Source organism: Tachypleus tridentatus, chromosome 9, assembly GCF_004210375.1.
Source record: "Tachypleus tridentatus isolate NWPU-2018 chromosome 9, ASM421037v1, whole genome shotgun sequence".
In the NCBI taxonomy this organism is placed as follows: Eukaryota; Metazoa; Arthropoda; class Merostomata; order Xiphosura; family Limulidae; genus Tachypleus; species Tachypleus tridentatus.
The window spans coordinates 91,961,082-91,978,892 of NC_134833.1; the positions used below are offsets into that span (position 1 = coordinate 91,961,082).

Consider the following 17,811-nt stretch of genomic DNA (forward strand, 5'->3'; position numbering starts at 1 on the left):
TACTAAAGATAAGTCTTTTGTTAATCACTCATTTCTTTTAATAAAGGATAATGTGTTTCTTTTGCTTTTGTTTCCGGATATTCGTGTAATATTAAAATACAGCTATCTCTTTCAGTCGCCCCTAATATTAAAATGACAGATTAGAGAGAAAAAGCAGTTTGTGAACAGCACAGTCACCTTTATCTATTAATGTGTGAAAGAATAGTCGGCTTTGACCTTTTATATTATATCCAAAACACAAAGTGTAGAGTGCGAGAATGTGGCACAAGCTTGTACCTTCAAATCCAGAGTGTGTGACACGTTTATCACTAAGTCATGTTCGCCGTTCCGTTCATCATGAATTGACTTAACCCAACAAGAACATCCCCAGCTTGTAAATAGACGTATAAATCTGTTCAATAGTAAATCCCTCTTGTCTCTTTTTCCGGATTTAACACTGTTTCCGAGAGCAATAATTAGGGATGTTCTTCACGTTATGTGTCTAGCAGGTAGTTCATTAAGAGAGGACCGGAATTACACACAGTGACAGGGGAATGCATTTCCTCATATCCGAGGATTAACGGAAACCTACAGGTCAGTGGCTCGATTTAGCTGACGTTCGATTTCAGTGCAAAATGTCATTATCGGTGTTCTAGTATCCTACCATGTAATACACCTCCTTAATGACGTGTGGCTTAAGTATGTAGCCAGCTAGTGAAGTTGTCTCATTAACTTATTACAAAGCTCACTACAAAAACGTTTTCACATCATGCAAGACCCACTAATATAGTTTCCTCAAATTCATTAAGTATTTTTTTTGTTACAAGTAGGTAATGGGGATTATATTTTCACTTGCTATCCCATTAGAACTAATATGATTTTAAAATGGTTTAAACACTTCATAACTTCAGGTTTTAAAGAATAGTGTAGTAATTACTTCACTATTCCTCATAGAATTTTGACCCTGCAAATGAACTAAATGCATCTAAAAATATATAAACAACTGAAAAAATGATGTCGGGAGATACTTGGCTAATACGCACTGCCCTTTAAAATACGAGTACAATCAATAAGAGAGTACAAAAGTATGAAAAGGAATAAAAACATCAAGAAGTACATAAACTTGTGGCGGTCCAATTTCAATAGTTATTAATTAATGAATAGACTTAATGATTCTATAGATTAACAACCATGATAACAAGTACTAACAGTTCAGAAGTATAAACAAAAGAATGAAATAATATTTTCTTAAATGTGAACAAATGAGACAACATATTGGGCTTAGAGAAAGGAAACGTTAAAACACGTTAATAAATAGTGAATTTCATCTTTTACAATAAGAAAACTGTACAACTTCAACAGTAAAGAAGCAGCAGAGTGAACACTAATCACGTTGCTTTGTCGTTAGTACTGGAATTGCAATTGGAATATTATTTGCCTGTGAATAGTTATGGGTTATCTGCAAGCTAGGAAAATTATGAACTTTACCGAATGGTTATCTCCTCATCTGAGGATACTATTACTAATAACCAAGCTCACCACTCAAACGAAATGGTCGTCTTACATAACGAACTGCCACATTACCATGTGACTACTGCTTCTTCTGAAAATACCACTGAAGTTATTTCTGAATTCGTCACTTTACACCACAATGACTGTTTCTGTTGAGAGTGTGGTTTAACATAATAAGTTCACTCTTCTACAACGTGATTATTTCGTTGCGCTATTTGAAGATTGACTTGAAATAATGAATTCCCCATTTACAACATTAAAATTGTTTGCTTTGAGAAGGTGAGTTCAAGTAATGGTTTACTGCATGTCGATTATTCCTTGACCAAACATGGTTGTTGTCCTTCACTTGAATTAGTCAATCTCACTATTTCACCAAATATGATTGCTTCTTCTGAGGACATGACTTTAAAAAAATCACATTTTACGCACAACGTTTGTTATTGCTGAGAATGATTACGCTATATACGAAGCTTTGTAAACTATTTTATCATTTTATGCTTTAATATTTACTGATACTACGCAAAATGAATAATGTGGGTTTTATAATAACCATTTTAAATATACAAACAGCGTCTTTCTTCGTTCTCAAGACAAGCACCAGCAACAGTTTCCAACTAAAGCTGAATGTCTATTTGGATAGAAGATACTTCCACGTGCACATAGAATTACTGAGTACAGCTCACAAAAGAACTGTCAACAGTAATAAAGCAAATCAATAGACTTCTAGTTCTAGTTATACCCTGTCACTGCTCACTATAACTGATGCCACTGTGACAATATATTTCTACAGAAACGAGAGTTTGTTCACTATTTCAAATGCTACTATAGCATTATATTTCAACAGAAAGGAGAGTTCTTTTAAAATGCGCAACTTTAACAGTTCTAGGAGTGAAAAACCCTTAATTCTAGACATCAAATGACAGCATTTGTTACATTATTATATTATACATTAGTTTGTTCAATTAACCACTGAATAATTTTTAAGATTAAATGTTTAAGTTCAAATACCACATATTATTCTATGCATTTCTTCTATTTCACACAAATAAAAAGGTGAAAACCCTCATGGTCAAATGTTATGAATTATTTTTGCATATTTCTTTTATCACACAAAAACAAAAGTCCCCAAAAATTCAAAGAGCTGACTGAAGTATGTACAAAAGGTATTTAAATTAAAGACAAAACATTACATTTCATTAATCTTTTCATCTGCTGCACACCTTATCTTTCTGAGGAAGATAAAACAATCAACAGACAGTCAATACCAGTATGTCCTCTGAAGCTTGATAAGATACATCGAGTGCAGTCGTAGAGTTTGAGCTCAAACGGACTGCTCTTGCCTGTCTATCTGCTAAAATTATACCGTTGAAACTACACATAGTGTAATCGGTTTAACTACAGCAGCAACAGTCAATCAATTTTATTTTCAATATCGCACACTTTAATCATTAAAGAATTTATGTTTGGAATGTTTTTTTTCACGTTCGAATGTTGCAAGTGCTTTCTTCAGACGTGTGACATTGGTAAGTTGTGAAACACACTTTTGGTTATGTGTGCGTTACATTTTCCTGGTTAACAGCCACTTGTGGTTAAGTGTATACCGAACTGTATTTGGTAACATACATTTCTGATTATGAGTACGTCACATTTTATTGGGAGGCACAGTAACCTGTGTTTATATGTGCTTTGGATTTTTCTTGGTACACCCACTTCTGATTACGTGTACGTCACATTTTTTAGGTCATGCAGGACCATCAAGCACGTTTTACTGTGTTACACACACACGGTAATTGAAAACTATAGAATAACTGTATGATGAACGTCATTTAATTCATCACGATTTTAGTTACGCCACTAGAGCAATAGAGCAATCTATAATTTGTACAGGTTTGCAGACTTATCAGAGGAGTTCCAATGGGACTTATATTCTGGTAACTGTGTAAAAATATTTATTATACTGTTAGAAAGAACTCCTTACAATTTATCTGTGCACTTTAAAGTTATTCTCTTATTGATATGATAACAAACGGAGGTGATATCCAGATAATGTCAATGTGAAAATTACAAAACGAGAGGATTATAGAAAGCTTGTAAACAGTTTGAACAAAGAGGATTGGTTACTGACGCAACTTGGAGCTTATTACATTTCCAAACTTCAGGCTACACCGACAATGAGATGAATATTTGCTTCGCAATGTTCAAAGAATATGGAAATATCGACTTCAAGGCTGTTTGGAGAATATGGCAGAATACATTCTTAAAAATTCGTTGAAGTGCCCATGGTACCATACTTTTTGGTCACCATATATGATCATATATATAAACAAACGAAGGCTGCGCCTCCGTAAATTGTGTTGTTTTTGCCATATTAGTACAAAATACCTCGCTGTGCAGCAGGGGTTCAAAGATTTACTCATTCTTCCATTATCTTTAATTATTATACTTCGTGGAGGGGTGAATACCCGCAAAAAAACACCGTTATTACTTCTCTATGAAGCCTAAATATGTGTGTTAACTTTGGTTCGCTAGCTTGTGAGTCGAAAAATAAAATAGTTTCAAACATAGCATCCCCCAAATCGCGAGAGGACTACAAAACGCAAAACTGGATGTTAAATTAGGTTTCATGCCTAGCTGATCTTTGGGTGCATTCAACCTCCTTTGTAGAGGTTATTTCATACATACACTGCTGGCCAAAATCTTAAAGCCAATGAACAAATTTTGCGTTGTTAGACTCAACCACTTATTTGAGTAGAGCTTCGAAAGATGAAAATAAGAAAAGGGAAAATAAAAAATAAAAAACCTTTTGGAATTTAATAGGGAAAATGTAAACACTATGAAATTAGCCTAAATGCTAGCTGGTCAAAAGATTAAAACCATACTGAAACGAAGCGTTAATCGATAAACACGTAACGAAATTTAGTAATTTGTGTTCAAGCATTAGCGTTGTCAACACCTCCCACTGACATCTCCTGTGTTACATTAGGTAAAAACACGGCAAAGGCTAAAAAGTTAACAGATTTTGACCGTGGCAGAATTGTCAAGCTGCAAAAGTAAGGTCTCTCTCAATGTGCCATCGCTGGGCGTAGTAAAACTGCTGTTGCAAATTTCTTAAAAGACCCTGATGGATACGGAACGAGAATTTGAAGTGGTCGGCGCAAGAAAATTTTGTCCGCGTTGAGCAGGAGGATTCGACGGATTGTCCGGCAAGACACCAGTCGATCGCCGAACCAGATTAAGGCCCTTACGGACGCAGAATGCAACTCAGGAACAATAAGACGGCATCTACGAAAAAAGGCTTTAAAAATCGTAAACGTCTTTAAAGGCCACGCCTCCTTCTACACCATGAAACAGCTCGGTTAAACTTTGCTGAGAAGCACCAAACATGGGACGTAGAAAAGTGGACGAAGGCTTTGTTCTCCGACAAGAAAAAAATTAAGCTGAATGGTCCAGGTGGCTTCCAACGTTACTGGCACGATAAGGATATCCCACCGGAGACATTTTCTACACGACACAGTGGAGGAGGTTCCATCATGATCTGCGGTGCTTTCTCCCTTCATAGTACAATGGAGCATCAGGTCATACAGGGGCGTCAAACAGCAGCCGGCTACATTGGCATATTGGAGAGTGCATCCTTATTGACTGAAGGTCCACGCTTGTGTGGAAATGACTGGATCTTTCAGCAGGACAACGCTGCAATCCACAATTCCTACAGGACAAAGGACTTTTTCATGGCAAATAACGTGATTCATTTGGAAAACTGTACCCCATTGAAAATGTTTGGAGGTGGATGGCAAGGGCAATCTATAGAAATGGACGTCAATTCCAAACAATGCATGATCTTCGTGAAGCCTGCTGCAAACGCTTATATCGACCATGCCAAAGCGAATGTTTCGAGTTATTCGAAATGACGGCCGCGCAACTCGCTACTGAGACTTTTGTTGGGCATTTCATACCCTGTGTAGGACTTCTTTTTGGTATGGTTTTAAACTTTTGACTAGCTAGTATTTAGGCTATTTTCATAATGTTCACATTTTCCATATTAAATGCTAAAAGTTTTTATTTTATTTTCTCTTTTCTTATTTTCATCTTTCGAAGCTTCACTCAAATAAATGGTAGAGTCTAACAACGCAAAATGCATATTTTTTCTTTATGTTCATTGACCTTAAGATTTTGGCCAGCAGTGTATAACTACACTACCAGGCCATCCAAGTCCGTCTGCTAAGTTTGGTTTTGCTAGAGTTAGCTGTACAAAGATAGATACATACAAAACTAGTTGAGTCAATATAATATAACAACGTTTAAAGCTAGAACAACATCTGTTATAGTGTAAACGTAATTTTAAGTTAACAAATCATTATTGTAATCAAATATATTTGCCACAAGACACCAATACTAGGCCTATTATATTTTCTAACACTACACTCTATATTCGGTTTCTATGGATTTTTCAAGAAGAAGGAGTTTGTGTAAAGATTTTCATTGATACACTGTCAGTTATATATCACATGGCTTCAAAGACCGAAGTCTTCATTCTTTACTTTAAGCAAAACTTTAAGTTTGGGTCTCTTAGTTCTGTGCTTGTAGTAGTTCGGTTTCGGCATTTTGTACATAGATTAACAACTTTAATACCACAAGTTTTCACAATTGTTAGCCCCAGTTGTTTTTAATGCTTCCACAGATTTTTTTTAATTTAATAGCAGATGACAGGTATTGCCTTTAAGAAAGTGTTCCACAGCGAAACGAATTCGTAGTATTCAGTACATTGTTACCAGATCAAGATGGGGGAAAGCTGTCAGTTAAAGAAAAATGATTTAACCTAGAGAACAATTCGTTGATATTTTTTTACATTATGTTTAAAATTCGTAACAAACACTAGTATATTTCATATGATTGAAATGCTATGTTAATCATTAAAACAATAATGTTTCAATTTGATTTTGGATAAAGGTGGTTCGAAGGCACCGTAGAAAATATATGTGTATATGTGTAAGTTGTTCAAGTTTTGATACTTAACAGGGCATAAACATTTCTAATTTATACAAGTTTTTATATGCGTATATCGACATTGTATATTAATAACACAAACAAGCAGTCATTTTTATATGCATCCTTATGCCTAAAAATTTTTGAAATGAAAAGAATAGATTTGAAAGGTACAAGCAGTAAAACTTTTGAATTTATTTATCGAGGTCACAGATACATTAATTCTTGCCATGGATTCATGATGGGGAAATCTGAGTTTAATAACGAAGATGAAGACAATTGACAAAACATATTTTATTTTATTTACAAGGTTAACTCAGCTGTTGTGTAATATATATACATAAAAATTATTTTATCCGCTAATTTACTGCATTTTTTTTTAAAATAACTAAGCAAATTAATGATCATGTCAATATATTATAATTGTAGTAATAATCTTATACAGTATGTAGCACAACTTTCATATTTTGCTGAAGATGGAATAAGTTATTCCACAACATTCGAATCTGGTAAATAAAATGTTTTATCAGCCGTCTACATTTTCATTAATTCTTAATGAAGACATTTTAACATCGACAAAGTGAAAGTACAAACAAGTATACAAGTCTATGAAGAACTTATAGCCAAACTATTTTAATTGCAAGAATAATTTCCATAAATGTATAACGGTAAAATAAAAACAAAGTTACGAATGTATAGCTCAGTTTAAGGTGATATGTAAATAAGTGAAACTGTGTAAATGTTAGAAATAAAGGTGGCGGTAGTGACAACATGAATTGTAATTGAACATTAATAAAATATAATTAACTCGGAGGAAGCAGGATTGATTACACGTTGAAAGGGTACGTGATAGCTACGTGGTAATAAAGTGTCTTAGCATAAAGAATAAGTTTAACGTGTAAAACATATGTATTAGAGAGCCAGATTAAAGGAAAACTAGAACACATCTCTAACATACTTAAAATAAGGAATAACAAATAGCACATATTCTTAACACAGTTATAATACATACATACAACAGTAATGTCTGTAACATTAATTATAAAATAATTCTTATCTTCGTAGACAGTTGTTTCACAACGATATTAAATTTTCTTTTTCTACGCGAATAGCTGTAATTTTAAACTCCAAATATTTCATGAAAATAAGTAAAGATAAGTAAAAAATACCCTCATTTGACAGAAATGCTAGATACAACATTCTCATTAAAACAGGGTTTGTACATCGAAAAAATGTTTATCTCAATACGCATTGGTTCGTTATATTGCTAAATACAAAACTATACAATAGGTTGCCCAAGCGTGGGCAGGTGGTTAAGGCACTCGGCTCATAATTCGAGGGTGGCGGGTTCGAATCTCTATCACACCAAACATGGTCGTTCTTTCAGCCGTGGGAGCGTTATAATGCTTCGGTCAATCCCATTATTCGTTGGCAAAAGAATAGCCCAAGAGCTGCTAGTCGGCGATAGTCTTATGCTGCTAAATTAGGGACGGCTAGTGCAGATAGCCCTCGTGTAGCTTTGCGCGAAATTCAGACCCAATTAAAGCTGTGTAGCAATACACTGTGTACTTTAATAACACATATGAATGTGCCGAGTGTTTCAATCGCTTTGCAAGAATACAATAGTGTACCTATTCTATATTTACTTTTGTTTCTTAAAGAAGAAGCACATAATTGTCAAGTTTCTTTACGAGATGACGATCATATGTCCATTCTGTGGTATTTTCAGTTACAATATCACTATTAGACCCTTATAATCAACTGGAAGACCACTAATATTCTTCATATGATGCATTATTATTCTATATTCTGTAATTTATTAATTATATATTCTTGTATATTTAATTTTTTTATGAGTGAAATTTTTTGGTTGTTTAATATTAAGCGCAAAGTTGCACAAAGAGCTAACTGTGCTCTGTCCACCACGGGTAACGAAAATCGATTTCTAATGGTATAAGTCCACAGACATATCAATGTGCCACTGGGGTAAATTTTCTGGTTAAAATATATGATTATTCTAGTAGATTTAATTAACACTAATAAAAATTACACGATAATATTTCAATCATGACAAATACTGAAATACGTGAGACCATCTAATTAAAATAAATTACATTATATGAGTATATTTCATTGACAATAATTATTAGCTTGCTTGTTTTTTGAATTTCGCACAAAACTACTCGAGGGCTATCTATGCTAGTCGTCCCTAATTTAGCAGTGTAAGAATAGAGGGAAGGAAGCTAGTCATCACCACCCACCGCCAACTTTTGGGCTACTCTTTTGCCAACGAATAGGGGGATTGACCGTTATATTATAACGCCCACATGGCTTAAATGGCGAGCATGTTTGGTGCGACCGGGAATAATTATTAAACACAACGTTAACGAAAACACTGTATCATATACAGTATATTAGCGAGCATAGTATAATTGGCCAAACCGAGTCGAACTTCATACAATAGAGACTGACCACAAAACAGCAGCATAAAAACGTTATTTCAAAGAGTAAAAAAAAAAAAAACTTGTTAAAGATCAGTTTATACGCTTTAATGGATTATCCAATGGATACGATACCATATCTGGAAATCAAGCAATTCACTTTGAACAGGTGATTTCATATTAACGTAATCTGTGTGATTTATTTCACTGATTTCTCTTCATAACATTATATATCACCATAAAATGAGCAATATCACGAAAGAAAATGGATGCAATTTTCAAGGGATCAGTAATAAAAAAGACAAATCAATGACTTATCTTTTCGATCTTCTTCAAGAAAAGCATGAAGCTTGTAAGTTGAAATCGTTTTAAATTGTTTTTGAAATCAACCATATTCCATTAGGCTTCATTTTTCTACAAAAAGTCATTCAACAATAAATGTAACGTGTCAGTGAAACTGTATCCCATTGTTATTTCTAAGAAGCTCAGTGTTCTTATTAAACTAGCCCAAGCATTTGACTCTGCTTGTATTTAGAGAAACTTCAGTATTAATTCGAAAGTCATTTTCATCTTCTTTGCCTTAATGACATAAAAACTCTTGGCGCTTTCTTCACTTTAAGAGCCGGCATGATCTAGTAGCTAGTGTGTCTGTCTCTATGTCAAGGTATCAGCTATAGACGTACAAATAGTTCATTTTAATTCCTCTTATTCAGTTAAAAGAGTTAAACAGTGTCATTATTCAAAAGTTTCTGCTTACTGGCCACCTTCCTTATGGTTATTAATTAATTAAAGATAGCTATACAAGACCCTGTCACACTAAACATGCTCACACTTTCAGCCGTGACGCTCAATTCCACTATTCGTTGGTAAAAAAGAGTAGCCCAAGAGTTGGCAGTGGGTGGTGATGACTAGCGGCCTTCTCTCTAGTCTTACACTGTCAAATCAGGGATGGCTAGTACAGATAACAATTATCGTGTAGCTTTGTGCGAAATTCAAACCAAACCAAACCTATACCTCTCATCTCGCTGTTTAATTCGAGTGCGTATTAGGTATCACTCAATTTGGAAATTCCGGCTTTTTACTTCAACTGATTTTCCATGCTGTACGTCTTCTTCACCTTAAATTATCAGTAACATTTAATTATGTAAAAATATTACATCTGTGTCATCTTAAATGACCATCTAAACATTACGACTTATAAACTAAACACATTACACCTTCTTTAATTTATATTATTACTTAATTCCAATGTTTTACTGTGTCTTCCTAATGAAAACCTGGAGTCAAATTACAAGTATCAGTCATTTCAAAAAAAAAAAAAATTCGGGGAGAAAGAAAAAGGTTTACAAGTGCTTTTGTATAAGGAGTCTAGACTAGGTTTTACAAATGTTAAGATATGAAACGTCAAGGGAAGTATACAAATGCTGAATGTAACGGGTCGAGATTAAAATTCACTGTCGTTCAGATGTATAGAGTCGAGATTAAAGTTCAAAAGTTTTAAGGCTTATAAGTTCATAAAAAGGTTCACGAGTGTTCAGATGCAAAGATTCTAAATTTGGGTTCACAGATGTTTAAATATGATGCATCGTGATTCATGGCATTACGAAATCAAGAATAGAGACAGAAAAACGATTAAATACAAGTTGAAGATGCTTGTATTTTCTTGAGTAATAACAAATACGTTATCTTTATTAATTCGTAATAAATATATATATATTTTAAAACATGTTTGCAGCTCTTTCTTATCGTAACAAAATAAGATACTTTATTTTATAGATGTGGCTAAGCGTATGTTTGTAATACGTTTCAAGATCTTTACATGACCATGAGCAAAATGTAATAAAGTTTTCTCCTGCACACTTGACATAATACAGGTACTGCATAGCAATACGAAACAGATAAACATTTCTGATCAAAGCCAGCTATCTGTGTAGTTCATAACTAAACAAATAACCAAGTATGAAGTAACCTTGTTATCTATAAAAACTTGTTATTACAGTTACACAGATATCTACATTAGTGCTTTTCATGTATGTTGTATTTTTTTTACCATATAACGATGACAGTTTGTTTTTCTTAAAGATGTTCTCTTAGGCTCATTACTAGTTTCGTTCTATTTTCTTTGATGTCGTTAAATAATGAATAGTTAAGTTATGTTCTTTCGACTTCATCATCAATTTGTCTTTAACTTTTATCTTTCTAATTAATGAATATTTTGAGCTATGTTCTCTCTGTTTTGTCTTCAATTTATTTAATTTTTAATATTTCTAATTAGTGAATATTTTCAGCAATCTTTCTTCGGTTTCATCAACAATTTGTTTTTGGTTTTTGATGTCTCTAAATATTGCATATTTTAAGGTTTGTTCTATTAAGTTCACTCTCACCTTCTTTTTTTCGAGATTCATAAATAACAAGAATTTTGATATCTGCTCGCTTATGCTACTCAATAAGTACGCAGATGTAAATTAATTTTTAGTATATGAAAGTGAGAGGTGACTTGCGGGATCATTAGTTGTTCCATTACACACGTGTCATATTAGCTTAGAACTGTTTCAAGAGCTTAGCACTGTTGGAGGTAAAGATAGCTTTTTTACTAGTTCAGTGCTGGTGAAAACCGAGCATGCTCAGTATTGATTTAGCATTGCCTGTCTGTTTTCTCAGGGGAACACATGTCTTTGTTAATCGGTTTCAACATGAAATGTGAATTGTTACCTTCGCTTTGTTCTTTCAGTAAAATATAATCCCCTGGGAAGGCAGCGAACGCTGTTAACAAGAATAATTTGTCAGAGTAAATAAATGCATTTGACCTGGATCATTTTAGTGTTGTTTAAAGCGTCAATACCTTTATGTCACTAGTAGTTTCAGACGTCATATCCCCTTCGATTGGTGTGTTGCTGTCAACTTATATCGCTGTTCGAAAAGTGTGAGATTCTCTGGAGTTGTTCTACAAGATGTGGATGACGCACGTGGCATAGAATGCCTGAATGGTTACATCTGAAAGAAAAAAATTCAAATGTGTAATATATTTCCCATCAAATTACTGTTATTTCGTTTAGTTTGCTCGTTAGTTTTAATCGAATCTATTGTACCATATTACATCTATCCAAAGCATCTACAAAATATAAAAGCTAATTAGATTTGATGGTTGGTTAGTGGAATTCTTTGGGGGACTTTTTCACCGAAAAATGAGCGACATTGCAGGCGGCGAATATCTACGAACTCGTCGGCATTCTACTTCTCACCTTGAGCCTCAGATCGGCAGCGTTTCTTGGGATATATCGCCTTCTCTAGAAGGTAAAACTAAATTCCCTAAATGTTTAATGTGTTTTACGAGTTTGAGATATCCATGAAAATTAAATCTGTTTTTTCATGCCTATCTTTGATCCTAAATTACTAATCAAGTTTAATATTAATAAAACAGAAGAGTGAGTCATCTTGATTTAGATGTTATTTTTCTTCCTGCCCCATAAAGTTCATAAGTAACAGTAACTTAAGAAGGGAAACCGTGTCATTAGCTGATAAACTAATATATGTTACACGAAATGTAAAGCAAAAATAGAGGAGTTAGGCGTCATACCTATATTCTCATAACATATCCACTGCCCAAAGGTGCAGAGTGGATTTTCTTTCCTTTAGGGAAACGAGATGGTACCTCTGAATCTTCAGATCCGTTGTCTGATATACTAAACAAATACTGGGCCACTCTCAGTCCTGGAAGAAGTAATGGTTTTGTCAAAATTAATAATATTTTTCATCACAACAGGATCTTTTCTAATTGTTTGTCTGCTTATCCACACTTACAGAAAGGTACTTTTCTTTGTCTCTCTTTTACCATTTCTTTCCATACAAGTTGTATTATTATTTTTCTGAAGTTGCCGTTCCGCAGCACGAAGGGGTATGCTGTTTCTTTGTATAACAGATATAACACTAGTCCTTTATCCAGTCTTGTTCTACTCTAAAATATTAAGTAAACGGTAGAAGTGTAACGTTTTAGTCACTATAAAGAGAAACGGATCGTTCAATAACTCCTGGAAAAATCTGAAAAGGTTAAAGACATACTGCATCTAATCACAGTAATTAGAAACTAAAACGGTTAAAAACTGAGATTGTTTAACATACTACAACAAAGGAAAAAATTAAAGATATTCTGTATCATATCACTGTGCTTAGAAACCAAAAAGATTAAAAGTAAGACCTTTTTAATACGTTCTGACACAAAACTGAAAAGGTTAAAAAAGAAAACCTTTATTTAAATATGCATCGAGAAGCTGGAAAAGTTAAACATTAAGACTGTTTAGTATAATTTAGCAAGAAACTAAAAAGGTTAAATACATACTCTCTGTAATCATTGTGATGAAAAGCCGAAAAGGCTAGAAATTAAGACTTTGATACCCTATAACAAAAAAAAAGAAAAGGTTTAAGATATAATATATCTAATCACACTGATGAAAAACCAAAAAAGGTCGAAAATGAGGACTGTTTAATAAAGTATGATGAGAAACTGAAAAGGTTAAAATGAGGACCTTTGAATTACAACAACAGAAAGTCTAAAACATTCAAATGAATGCTGCATTCTTACTGTGGTAAAAAATCAGAAAATTCAAATATTGAAATATTAATTACCGTATGCTATCTCCAAAGAAAACAAAACGTCAAGATATTCACGTGTTAAATATCGATATATTATTTCCAAATAAGTTACAAAGTAAAAGCATTCATGCATTAACTACCGCTATGTTATCTCCAAAGTTATCAGTATTAAGATATTCACTATTAGATACCAATATCATATCTCCAAATAAGCTACAAAGTTAAGGTATTTAGTATTTATTACCGCTGTATTATCTCCAAAGGGCCCGGCATGGCCAAGCGTACTAAGGCGTGCGACTCGTAATCTGAGGGTCGCGGGTTCGCATCCCCGTCGCGCCAAACATGCTCGCGTTTCAGCCGTGGGGGCGTTATACTTTGACGGTCAATCCCACTATTCGTTGGTAAAAGAGTAGCCCAAGAGTTGGCGGTGGATGGTAATGACTGGCTGCCTTCCATCTAGTCTTACACTGCTAAATTAGGGACGGCTAGCACAGATAGCCCTGGAGTAGCTTTGTGAGAAGTTCAAAAAACAAACAAAACAATTATCTCCAAAGAGACCATAAAGTTAAGATATTCAAGTATTAGATGCCAATATTTTATCTCCAAGTAAGCTAGAGCATTAAGGTGTTCCAGTACTGATTACTGCTGTATTATATCCAAAGAAACCAGAAAGTTAAGGTAATCACATATTAGATAGCAATATTTTATCCGCAGAGAAACCAGTAAGTTAATATATTCCAGCGTTAATTATCGCTATGTTATTTCCAACACCATCTCATGCTTATAATCACATGTTTTTCATATATCAACCCACTTGTAGTTTCTGACAAAAAACACCAGCTACAAAAAGGATTACAGTGAAAGTTTAGTTTATTCTAGTTACATATAGGAAATTTGATTTTATAGCGTTATCTCAAAATAATCGACATTAGAGAGTCCCAGTTGCTCTAAATTACAACTTTGCAGCAAGTGAAACTAATTGATCGCAGCCTTGCTCTGTTATCTAATGAATTACCTCGCGTATCGCATTACGTCAGGAAATTAAAATGATATCACTTGAAGTGACCGTTTTCTGAAAGGTTGAAATACATATTGTAACCTCGCAGCTTAACTATAGATGGTTTTAATGAGAATAACTACTAATGTTCGACTCTTTAAAAGTTCCACTTTACTGATGTTTTTCAGTGTGTATTATACACTCTTCTGCTGTTATCCAGTGTTTATTATACACTCTTCCCCCCTCGATGTGGATTGCTGTACATGGTGAGGAAACCTTCTAGAAAAGGTCCTGTACTTTTAATTTGTTTAACATCCTCATGTTTTTGGCTGAACTTCTTGGGCTAGGGTCGATCGAGTACAAGTGTTGGACGTTCTCAACAAGTGTTGTGAACATTGTATCTAATGTTCGTTTTTGAGTATAGTGCTCACGAAACCCTTTCAACAGTTTTCTTTGCACAGAAATGGCAGATTATGTAATGGGCAAGTGAATGCAGGGGTGGCACTGCTTGTCGATCAGCATGTGCCCGCTCTGTCTTTGCCACTCAATATATCCTTGGAGGTTGTAACCATCCGTGTTTACTTGGGTAATCACTGTTTGCTCTCTCTACCTCTCTCTCCTGGAGAGATCAACGATCAATCAGACCTTGATTCTCCCGTTGAAAAGTTGCTGTCTCTCTTTTTAATCCTGGGAGATTTTAATGGATATAATCTCCTCTGGGGTGGTGTTGATATTGATAGAGATTGTTCCATAGAAGGCATGCTTTGGGATCACAACCTTTCTTTCTTCAGCACTGGTTCTTGTACTTATTTTTATGCATCTAGTTAGTCTTTTACTGCTATTGATCTCTCTATCTACTCCCATTCATTTTTCTCTTACTTTTCATGGAAAGTTGACAGTGACCCACGAGGCTGTGATCATTTTTTCTATCATTTTGAGAGAGAGTGGCTGTGGTCGATACCATCCGACTCGCGTCCCTTGATAAAAGCTGGACCATTCCAACTGGCTCTCTTTAACTGCTTTCTCGGAACTTAATCCTGCCATCATCTGGGAGCCACAGATAGATGGCTGCGTGGCAACAGTGATTGACTCTCTTGTTTAAGCAACTGCTCAATGCATTTCTAAACAATTGGCACGTTTCTCACGATATCCCCGTCCTTAGCGGAATCCTGCCTGTCACATAGCACGAAAGGCTCCAAAACGGACCTGAATACCTTTTGTAGGTATCCTATACTTTTAAACTACATCGCGTTTTAGCGGACCCATGTGCATGCTCGGCAAGTAAGACGTCAATGCAAGAAGGAATTTTGGATTAAATACACAACTAGCATCTCTTCTACCACCAGTTCCAAAGTCTTAAGGGACAAGATTTGGAAGGTCAGTGGGCAGTATACTTCCCCCCTTTCGATCTTGCTCTCCAATGACCAGGAAGTTGCTGGTACCCATAGTATTGCAGTTACTCTTGGCCAAAGCTTTTCTGGTGCTTCTGTTACTTCTGCTTCATCCCCATCTGCCATCAATACTCGGGCAGATCGATCATCTGTTTCCTTATGAGCTTATCGTCTCTATGACTATAATCGCCCCTTTATACTGTTGGAATTAAAGTTTGCTTTTCATCGGTCTGACAGTACATTGGTTGGATCTGATGATATTTACTAAAAGATGCTGTGCCATCTCTCTCCTGCCTCTCTTGCTATTCTTCTGGTTGTTTTTAGCGGGATCTGGCAGGAGAATTCTTTCCATAATGCTTGGTGCCAGACCATTGTCTTCCCTTTCTCCAAGCCTGGGAAGGATCACAAGACTCCTTCAAACTGCCGTCCAATTGCTTTGGAAAGTTGTCTCTGTAAAACTATAGAAAGGATGGTCAATACTTGTCTTGTTTGGTTCCTCGGATCAAAAATCCCAGTGTGGGTTTTGGAGACAGTGCTCCACTCTAGACCACCTGATTTGAATTGAAACGTTGATCAGAGAAGCCTTTCACAAGTTACAACTTGTTAGTGTTATTTCACCTTGAGAAGACTTACAATACTAACTGAAAGTAAGGCATTTTGTGAGAACTCCACTCACATGAGTTGCGTGACCATTTGCTCATTTTATTAAAAACATTTTAATGGACTGGTGATTCGAAGTTCATGTGGGATCGACACTTTCCCATTCTTTCCCTCAGGCTGTGTTTTGAGTGTCACACTCTTCAGTATAAAGATTAATGCTATCATTGGACAACTCCCCATATCCATGCAAACAGGCTCTGTGTCGACGAGTTCCATAACTCGTGTCAGTCATCGAGCATGAGGTTTATTAAGTGGCATCTACAAACTGCCCTAAATCATTTACTGAAGTGGATCACAGGAAATGGTTTAATCTTTTCTCTCGCTACAACCATTTATATGCACTTTTGCTGCCAACAGGATATTCACCATGATTCCAAACTCTGTGTAGGTAACGTTGTGCTTCCTCTGGTCCTTAAGGCGAAGTTCTTGGGGCTCATATTTGATCATAAGCGGCCCTTTATTCCACATATCAAGCAGCTATAAGTCAAGTGTACAAGGGCACTGAACATTCTCCATGTCTTCTCTTCCACCTCTTGGGGAGCGGATCGATGTTCTGTGCTAAAGATCTATCGTGCCCTCATTCAATCAAAATTGGACTATGGGTCTCTGGTCTATGGCCCTGTCAGAATCTCAGCCTTGAAGTTGTTGGACCCCATTCACCATCTGGAACTTCAGCTCTACATAGGAATTTTCTGTACTTCTCCAGTCCAGGGTTTGTATGCTGAGTCTCATAAATCTCTCTACATCCCCATCATTTGCAACAGTGTTTACTGTGTACTTCAAAACATCGATATTTACTACAGCATCTCACTTGAGGTTGTGTTTTCCTTCTTGGTGGGCGATCTTTATCAGAATAGATGTTCTGCTAAAGCCATTGGCTAAAGGAGCCATTGCTCCTTCTGGTCTTTACATCCAGGCATAGCTGGCTTATTTAGGTCTGTACTTGGATGCCGTTGATATCTTGTCAGCCCATTCCACTGTGACTTATTACCATCCCCAAGTGTGACCTTTCTTTAAGTCATTTGAGGAAGATGGACACTCCCAATTGGAAGTACCGTCTTCTATTTGCTGAGCACCTTTCAAAACATCCTTTCACTTTCATTTATACAGATGGTTCGATATCAGATGACTCTGTGGGCTCTTTCATAGTTTGTTGTGGCTCAGTGGTTGCACAGAGGATCCCCTCTACAGTTTCTGTGTTCGCTGCCGAGTTGTACGCCATTTCACTTGCCCTGAATCATGTAGAAACTAAACCTTA

At 35.5% G+C, this 17,811-nt stretch overlaps 1 protein-coding gene across 3 annotated transcripts in view; it reads left to right on the top strand.

Annotated features, from left to right (window-relative positions):
- The window catches only part of LOC143225750 (cAMP-dependent protein kinase type II regulatory subunit-like), a 94,863-nt gene that overhangs the window by 32,910 nt on the left and 44,142 nt on the right, over window positions 1-17,811 (top strand). The window contains exon 1 of one of the 3 annotated variants that reach the window (XM_076455693.1): window positions 11,584-12,209. The exons of the other annotated variants lie outside the window; for them this stretch is intronic. Coding sequence (XP_076311808.1) covers window positions 12,101-12,209 — 109 coding nt within the window. The 5' untranslated portion in view covers window positions 11,584-12,100. Of the gene's footprint in view, window positions 1-11,583; window positions 12,210-17,811 lie in introns of those variants that run through there. 3 annotated transcript variants of the gene reach the window in all.